Source organism: Equus quagga, chromosome 1 (genome assembly GCF_021613505.1).
Source record: "Equus quagga isolate Etosha38 chromosome 1, UCLA_HA_Equagga_1.0, whole genome shotgun sequence".
NCBI lineage: Eukaryota > Metazoa > Chordata > Mammalia > Perissodactyla > Equidae > Equus > Equus quagga.
Window position 1 is genome coordinate 172,382,012 of NC_060267.1, and position 9,532 is coordinate 172,391,543.

The 9,532-nt window shown below is 42.2% G+C and overlaps 1 protein-coding gene across 1 annotated transcript; it reads right to left on the minus strand.

Moving 5' to 3' along the window:
- Positions 1 to 806: 806 nt before the first annotated feature.
- On the minus strand, positions 807 to 1,598 carry LOC124235702 (proline-rich protein 23A-like). Its single transcript, XM_046654069.1, has one exon. The coding sequence runs from the start codon at positions 1,596 to 1,598 to the stop codon at positions 807 to 809; it is 792 nt and encodes a 263-aa protein (XP_046510025.1).
- Positions 1,599 to 9,532: the final 7,934 nt, after the last annotated feature.

Genomic DNA, 9,532 nt, shown 5'->3' on the forward strand with positions numbered 1-9,532 from the left:
TGGTAATAAATTAACTTTTTAAAATTAGAAGTTCGACTTACATAAGAGAAAACTCAGGGTAGCATTGAAAAGGTATAAAATACTAATGTGGAATAGCCGGAACGCAAACATTTTACATCAGTCTATTGGTTGAAATCATCAGATGAAGGGTTTTAAAAAAGAAATACATATCCCAATGCATACTGAAAATATCTGACAAAATCCAACATCTTTCATAAAGGAAAGTGAACCGACTGGAAGAGAACCCCAGCAGGTTAAGAGAAGCTGTGAACAAACATTATACTATTAGGTATAGTAACCCTCAGACTATTTTGCAGTTTTCCAGAAGAGCAGCTGGAAACACCAAGAAAGAGAAAAGTCATGGCTGAGAGTCTTCATAAATTCATGAGAAAGCATACAAGGAAACTCACAGCCTGAGAAATCCAGTGATTTCTTGGTTTGGGAGAAACGGGAGCAACGCTATGATGTTAGAGAAACAGCACAGTTTGAGAGAAAATAACTGATGCCAAACGAGGGGAAATGGAGGGGCCTGAGCAGGATCTTGCAAAGAAGCCCAGACGTCTGAAAACGCATTGTCTGGTATCCCTGGACAGATTTTCGATTTCAAAGATAAGGTCTAGAATCTGCTTTCTCTTCCGGACGTCTTCATCTGCCGCTATAGGCAGTCTGCACGGAAAAAGCAATTGTTTGCACATGAGGTACTCAATAGCCAGGTTGATGGATATTCAGTGTAAAGGACTCTGGGAATCCCATAGGAACCCCAGGGGGTAGCCAGAGTTGTGTGTGCGTGTGCGTGTGAGGGCAGTTCATTCCTCGAAGAGGCGTCTCCGGGCCTTGCGCGGAGGACCAATAGGGCGCGGGGCGCGCGCGTGGGGACCTGGACTCGGAGAGGGAGGCAGAGGTTGGAGGGGCGAGGTGGGAAAGGGCTCCAGAAGGTGGAAGTCCAGGCGGTAGTAGGGGCCAGGAGAGCGTCTCTCTGGACTAGGGGTGGGGGCCCAGGGCGAGGGCTCTGGGACGCGGCCGTGCGGGGAGGGGCCGGACTCCCTTCCAGCCGAGGGGCGGAGCCCAGCGACTGAGCCGGCTGCAGGGGCCGCCCAAGACGGCGGGAACTCAGGGTCGGCGTCCTCGTCGTAGGCCTCGACTTGGGCGGCGACCTCCGGGACAGATGCGCAGAACAATCCCTGCTCGACGGCGGCGTCGTCCCCGGGAGCGCCCGGGAAAGCGGCCGGTTCCAGGCCGAAGGGCGAGTGGGCCTGGCCTCCGGAGCGCTGGTCGCCGGCGTCCAGGAGGGCCTCGGGGACCAGCACGAGGGTGTGATCTCCGAGAGACACTTGCAGGACCGACGTTGGCTCGGGCTCCAGCAGCAGGTCGACGTGGTCCAGGGGCAGCTGCAGGGCGCAGCCCGCGGCCAGGACAAAGACGGAAGTGAGCGCGGCCGCGGCCGGGGGCCCCGCCAGGTCTTGGAGGCTGGGCGCCGGCTGGGCCTCGGGGCCCGCGGGCTCCTCCCACCGGCGGCGCTTGGCGGGGCCGGGTCCTCCGGGCTGCGGTCCCCACCAGGGTGCAGGGTAGGCGCTGGGGCTGCGGAGCCGGCTGCCCATCACGTCGACGCGCTGCGGGCTTTGCTCCCGGGGCCTGGCGGAGGGCATGGGGGGCCGTGTCCTGCACGCGGTGACAGGTCTGGACGCCAGCAGAGGTGGGCTGCGGGCGGGCGGGGCGCAGGCCGGCGCGACGCGGGCGAGTCGTGGGAGCTCGTGGGGCGCCGCGGGGAGGCCGCGGTCCTGGCTTCTCGGGGAGCCGCGCAGGTGCAGCGCTCGGCCTCGCGCGTTCGAATCTCCTGCTCCTCACCCCGGCCGGTTTGCGCCCCGGACGGCCAATGGTGTTGCAAGTGACGCCTGCCTAAGCAAAGTCGCAAATGTCACGCTAAGCCCCGCCCCTTGCGAGGCTTCACCCCGTGGAGATCGCGGTATCTGTGCAGCCCAATAGCGGCGGCTGTAGGTGGTATGTGGCTGTCGGGAAATACGTTTTTACAGGCCTCTAGGGGGGAAGAATGACGTATGTAACTTGTTCTTAGGAAAAAAGATACCAAGAATAGAACTTCAAACATTGCTCACTTTTCTGGCTAATGTTTTCCTGTGGTTTTGGGCATTTTGGAGAAAAGACCACTCAAATAGACCCCCACTCCCCCACCCCAACCGGACCCATCCAAATGCTTCATGAAATTCCTTTGATACTTGGTCTTTTCATTTCAGGACCAAATAGAAAATACTGATTTCTCTTTAGGAAAAGTTCTGTTTTAATACCAGAGTAAAATGTGGCTCTTTTTTTCCTGAAGGTTAAGGCTGCTCTAAAATTATTAATAATATCAATAAACATTTAAGCAATTTTAATATAATTAAATTGTTTTATTGAGCACTTATTATATGTCCATTATTCTATTGAGTGTTTTAAAAAATGATCTTTTTCTTTAAAAAACCCCAGCACTTTATTGAGGTATGATTGACATAAAGTTGTACATATTTAATGTATACAACTTGAGTTTGGAGATAAGTGTACATCCATCACCACACTTCAAACCATCACCACAGCCAATGCGATGAGCATATCTATCATCTCCAAAAGATTCCTTTTCAGCCTTCACAGCAGCTGAAGCTCAGAGTGATAAAGTAAGTTTTACAAAATGAAATATCTACTTTGTGTTAGATATAGGAATCAGATGTAGACGAATCTGGTTTTAAATCATGGACTCTACTCATATATTTATTGCATACACCTAAAAACGGATCGTTAATTGGTACTATGTGTGCCTTTTCAAATTAATAGGTAATGCCTCCCCCCTTTTTTCAACGTGTTCAAGGAGTTCACACTCCTGTGAGCAGAGTATGTTTCCATTTCACTACATCCTTGCAAACATTTCTTACTGCTAGACTCAAATATTTTCCAACTTAGTGTAGTGAAACGCTATCTCGTGTTCTCAGTGTGCGTTTCTGATTGCCAATCATGGTGGATCATTTTTTCATATGCTTGTTGGTCATTCTTATATCTTCTTCTTTGAAATGTTCCTATCTTCTATTTCCTTACTTTTTAAAAATTGGGTTTCAGCCATACTGTATACCAGTCATTTATCAAATGTATGTGTAGCGAATATCTCTATCACAGTCTTTGAAGACTTTAGCACTTGATTCTCTATAATTCTCGCCTATTCTACCTCTGGTGAAATTTGTGGTGATTTCAATATTCTCATAGGTTTTTCTCCCCCAAATTGTGGCCTCTTAGTTCTCTTCCTCTTCAACAATTTTGTCCTCCCTCTTACTTCATTGACTCATACTCTTGACCTTGTCATTACTCCAAGTTGTAACCCCTTCATAATCACAACTTCAAACATTTTATTCTCAGAGAGCACCACCTCCTAACTTTCTAGCTAAGTCATTTAAGTATCCAAACTCTATTAGCCCCTCTGGAAAAAATCCATTGATTCTACCACCTTTTCACGGAAACTGACACCATCGGGTCCTCACTTCCCTCCTTACCCAGAACTTAAATTCCATGGACAGTCATTATAATCACTGCTGTGTTTATATGTTCATCTCTCTTTCCTGTCTTCTGCTTTGCTGGTTAAATATATCTGCTACTCTGTGCCAGCACTTGTGCAGCTGAATAGGGCTGAAGAAAAATGCTCAACCCCATTGACTGGTCTCCCTTTATGTTCATGATCACCAGCCTCAGATGGGCTCCTAATACTGTCCACTCATCTTACTGTGTTGCTCTATTCCATTCAACCTCTCGCTCTTCTAGATGAATATTGCATGCTTTCTCTTCTCTCTCCAAACCTCCAATACCTCATCTATTATTTTCACTCCTAGATGGTCACCTTGCTTCTCTTTCACTGAGACAACAGAAGCAATCAGAACGTATTTTCCAGGGCTGGCCCTATGGCATAGTGGTTTGATTTGGTATGCTCAACTTTGGTGGACTGGGTTTGCAGGTTCTGATCCCAGGTGCAGACCTACACCACTTCTCAGTTATGCTGTGGCAGCAACCCACATATATAAAAGTGGGGGAAGGTTGGCACACATATTATCTCAGGGCTAATATTCCTCAGCAAAAAAAAAAAAAAAAAAAAAAATCCAAAATTCCCACAATCACATCTCACCGCAATCACATCTAACCAGGCTCCATTGGGACTATATATTCTGCCTTCTCTCCTGTTCCCGTAGGTGAATCGTCTGTGCTCTTAGCAAAGGCCATTTCCTCCACTTGTGCAATTACTCTCATCTCATTTTGCTTCCAAGAACATCACTCTGGCAATTCTCTTATCTCTATCCAGCATCATCAAATTTTAGCTACCTCTATGGTATTAATATCTTCAATATATAATTGAGAGGTAAACTCTTCCATCTTAAAACAAACAGCAACTCTCTTGACATGACTTTCTCCTCCAGTTTCCGCATCAATTTGCTCCTTGCTTATACACAAAAACTCTTGAATTAGTCAACTACACTTGCACTCTCTAATTTCCCTCCTCCCACTCTCTCTTGAACCCACTCTCATCAGACATCTGTTCATGCCAGTCGTCCATAAGCACTCTCATTAAGGTCACCAATGATCCCCACATTATGAAATACAGTGGTTAATTCTCAGTCCTTATCGTGAGTTATGAGCAACATTTGACACAGTCATTCACTCTCTCTGTTAAACATTTTCCCCTTGGCATCCAAGATCTCACACTCTCCTGGTCCATCTCTGACTTCTTCTCAGTTTCCTTAGCTGTTTGCTTCTCATTCTGAAGGTTGGAATAGCCCAGGACCCTGTTCTTGGCCTTATCTTTTTTTCTATCAGCCTTCACTGTCTTACTTTAAGTGCCATCTGTAGTTGGTGACTCCAAAATACCAGTCTCTCTCCTGTCCCTTTCTCACAAACATCCAACTGCATTGTCAGCATTTTCTCCTGGATGTCTAAGTCGAACCATCTGCCATTTTCATTTTTGTAGGTCAGAATGGTTGAATATTATCAGTTTTATATACGTCAATCTAATAATAGGCAGTCCAAACTTCAGGTCCAAATTTGAGCTCCTTGTATTTCCCCAAAACTGATCCTTTCAAAGTGTTCTCCATCACAGTAGTTGGCAATTCTTTCCTGTTGTTCAAGCCAAATACTCAGAATTATCCTTGAGAGTCTCTCTTTCACATTTCACATCCATTACACGTGGATATCCTGGACCACACCACTTCTTACCATCCCTCCTGCTACCACCCTGCTGCTACCTTCATCCCTTCAGTGAATTACTGTAGAAGCCTCCAAACTGGCCTCCTGGCATCTCTTCTTTGTCTTTCCAAGCTAATCTCCACACAATAGCTGGAGTGATTCTGTTAAACCACAAGTCAGATCATGTCATGCCTCTTCTCAAACATCTCCAGTTTCACTCAAGGTCAAAGCCAGTGTTTTTATATGGGCCTGCAGGGCTCTATATGATGGGGACTTCTTACCCCCATTATCCGTCAGACGGTACCTGCTTTCACCCTCTCCCTTGCTTCTTCTGATACAGCTCTCTGGCCTCTGCTTTTCCTAGAAATTGACAGGCACACTTACAGATCTTGCAATTGCTCTTCTACCCATCTGTCTCCACACTTCCTCACTTCTTTCAGGCCTTGACTCAGACGGCTTCATCTCTGAGGCTTTCCCTGAGCGCACTGTCTAAAATGGCAACTGTGCGCTTAAGGTTTAGACTTCTGCTCAATTTCTGGACACTGTAGAGCTGCTTAATTATTTTTACAATTTATATCTATGTTTAATATTTTTTCTTGTCAATATTAAATGTCTGTAGGAGGGAAAGAATACTCCCTCCCGTTACTGACTACCATCTTGACCAGAATTCACGCAGACACACAGACACACACACACACACACACACACACACACACACACACACACTCTTAAGCTATACCATGTGCCCTCCCATATAGCACAGAGTAGAGAATCAGCAGTTAATCAGCCTTAGAAGAAATTTGGGCTCTGTTGTTTCCTTTGCTGTGCAGAAGCTTTTTAGACTGATGCAAATTCACAGCCTTTTGTTGCCTGTGCTTTTGATGTTCATATCCAAAAAATCCTTGCCCAGACCAATGTCAAGAAGTTTTTTCCCTGTTTTCTTCTGTTTCAGGTCTTATGTTTAAGTCATTAATGCATTTTTTGTTGTTGTTGTTATTGAGAAGGATTGGCCCTGAGCTAACATCTGTTGCCAATCTTCCTCTTTTTGCTTGAGGAAGATTGTCACTGAGCTAACATCTGTACCAATCTTCCTCTATTTTGTATGTGGGACGCCACCACAGCATGGCTTGATGAGCAGTGTGTAGGCCTGTGCCTGGGATCTGAACCGTGAACCCCAGGCTGCTGAAGTGGAGAGTGTGAACTTGATCGCTCTGCCACCAGGCCAGCCCCTCATTAATCCATTTTGAGTCTGTTTTTGTATATGATGTGAGATAAAGGTCCAATTTCATTCTTCTGCGTGTGAATATCTAGTTTTCCCAACACCATTTGCTGAAGAGGCTATCCTTTCTCTGTTGTGTATTGCGGGCACCCTTGTTAAAGATCAGTTGACTGTAAATGTGTGGGTTTATTTCTGGGCTCTCTATTTTGTTCCATTCATCTATATGCCTGTTTTTATGCCAGTACTGTACTGTTTTGATGATTGTAGATTCACAATATACTTTGAAATCAGAAAGTGCAATGCTTCCAGCTTTGTTCTTGCTCAAGATTGTTTTGGCTATTTGGGGGCTTTTGTGGTTTCATATGTGTTTTATGATTGTTTTTTCTGTTTCTGTAAAGAATGCCATTGGGATTTTGATAGGGATGGCACTGACTCTGTAGATCACTTTAGGTGGTATGGACATTTTAACAACATTAATTCTTCCGATCCATGAACACAAGATGTCATTCCATTTATCTATCTTTAACTTCCGTCATCAGTGTTTTATAATTTTCAGCATACAAGACTTTCACTTCTTTGGTTAAGTTTGTTCCTAAGTATTTTATTCTTTTTGTTTCTGTTATAAATGGGATTGTTTTCTTAATTTCCTTTTGAATAGTTTGTTTTTTGTGTATAGAAATCCCACTCATTTTTGTATGTTGATTTTGGATCCTGCAACTTTACTGAATTTGTTTATTAATGCTAACTTTGTTCTTGTTGACTCTTTAGAGTTTTCTACACGTGTGATCATGCCATCTGCAAATAAAGATAGTTTTGCTTCCTCCTTTCTGATTTAGATGCGTTTTATTTCTTTTTCTAGTTTAACTGCTCTGGCTGGGACTTCCAGTACTCTGTTGAATAGAAGTGGTGAGAGTGGGCATCCTTGTTTTGTACCAGATCTTAGAGGAAAAGCTTTCAGTTTTTCCCCATTGATTATGATGTTAGTTGTGGGCTTTTCATATATGATCTTTATTGTGTTAAGGTAAGTTCCTTATATATCTATTTTGTTGAGAGTTTTTTTGTATCATGAATAGATGTTGATTTTTTTCAAATGCTTTTTCTGCATCTATTGAGGTGATCTTTTTATCTTTCATCCTGTTAATATGGTGTGTCACATTGACTTGTGTATGTTGAACCATCTTTGCATCCCAGGGATAAATCCCATGTGGTCATGGTATATAATCCTTTTAAAATGTTGTCAGATTTAGTTTGTTAGTGTTTTAGTGAGGATCTTTGCATCTATGTTCACCAGGGATATTGGCCTGTAGTTTTCTTTTCTTGTGGTGTCTTTGTCTGGCTTTGGTGTCAGGGTGATGCTGGCCTCATAAAATAAATTTGGAAGTGTTCCCTCATCTTCTGTTTTTTGTAAGAGTTTCAGAAGGATTGGTGTTAATTCTTCTTTGAATGTTTGGTAGAATTTACCCATGAAGCCATCTTGTCCTGTGCTTTTCTTTATTAGGAGGTTTTTGATTACTGATTCAATCTCCTTATTTGCTATTGGTCCATTTGAGTATTCTATTTCTTCTTGATCCAGTTTTGGTAGATTGTATGTTTCTAGGAATTTATCCATTTCTTCTAGCTTATCCAATTTGTTGGTGTATAATTGTTCATAGTAGTCCCTTGAGGTTCTTTTTATTTCTTAGGCATCCACTGCAATGCCTCTTCTTTCATTTACGGTTTTATTTATTTGAGTCTTCCTTCTTTTTTTCTTAGTCAAGCTAAGGGTTTCTCAATTTTGTTTATTTTTTTCAAAAAACCAACTTTCAGTTTTGTTGGTTTTTCTATTTGCTATTTGATTTATTTTTGCTCTAATCTTTATTATTTCCTTCCATCTTCTAACTTTGGGCTTTCTTCTTCTTTTTCTAGTTCCTTAAGTGTAAAGTCAGGTTGATTTATTTGAGATCTTTCTTCTTTTTAAATGTAGGTGTTTATTGCTATAAACTCCCCTCTTAATACTGCTTTTGCTGTATCTCACAATAAGTTTTGGTATGTTGTGTTTTTGTTTTCATTAGTCTTGAAATATTTTTAAAATTCCATTTTCCTTTCCTCTTTGATCCAATGACTTTTCAAGGTTGCTTTGTTTAGTTTCCCCATGTTTGTGAATTTTCTCATTTTTTTATTGTTATTGATTTCTAGTTTCATTCCATCATGGTTGGAAAAGATACTTGGAATGATTTCAGTCTTCTTAAATTTGTTAAGACTTGTTTTGTGACCTATTATGTGAACTATCCTGGAGAATGCCTCGTGTGTGCTTGAGAAGAATATGTATTCTTCTGTTGTTGGGTGGAAAGTTCTGTATATATCTATTCAGTTTATTTCATCTATAGTGTTGTTCACTTCTGCTGTTTCCATATTAATTTTCAGACCAGTGATTTATCCATTATAGAGATTGAGGTACTGGAGTCTCGTACTATTATGGTATTACTATTTATTTCTCCCTTCAGATCTGTCAATGTCTGCTTTATATATTTAGGTGCTTTTATGTTGCGTGCATATGTATTTGTAATTGTTAGATCTTCCTGTTCAATTGATCTTTTTACCATTATATAGTGACCTTCTTGTCTCTTGTGACAGTTTTTGACTTAAATTCTATTTTTTTCTGACATAAGTATAGCTCTACCTGCTCTCTTTTGGTTACCATTTGCATGGAATATCTTTCAACATTTGGGCATCCTTAAATCTAAAGTGAGCGTCTCGTAGATAGCACACAGTTGGGTCTTGTTCTTTTATCCATTCAGCCATTCTACATCTTTTGATTGGGGAATTTAGTCCATTAACATTTAAAGTAATTATGGATAAGTTAGGACTTACTATCGAAATTTTATTAATTGTTTTCTGTCTGTTTTGTAGTTCTCTTGTTCCTCTCTTCTTTTCTTGTTATCTTTCATTGTGGTTTGATGATTTTTTGTAGTGGAGTGCTTTGATTCTTTTCTCTTTATCTTTTGTGTATCTACTGTACTTCTTTGGTGTATGGTTACTATGGGATTTGCATTGAACATTTTATAGTTATAGCCATCTGTTTTAAGCTTATAACTTCAGTCTCTTACAAAAACTTTAATTTTACCTGTCCCA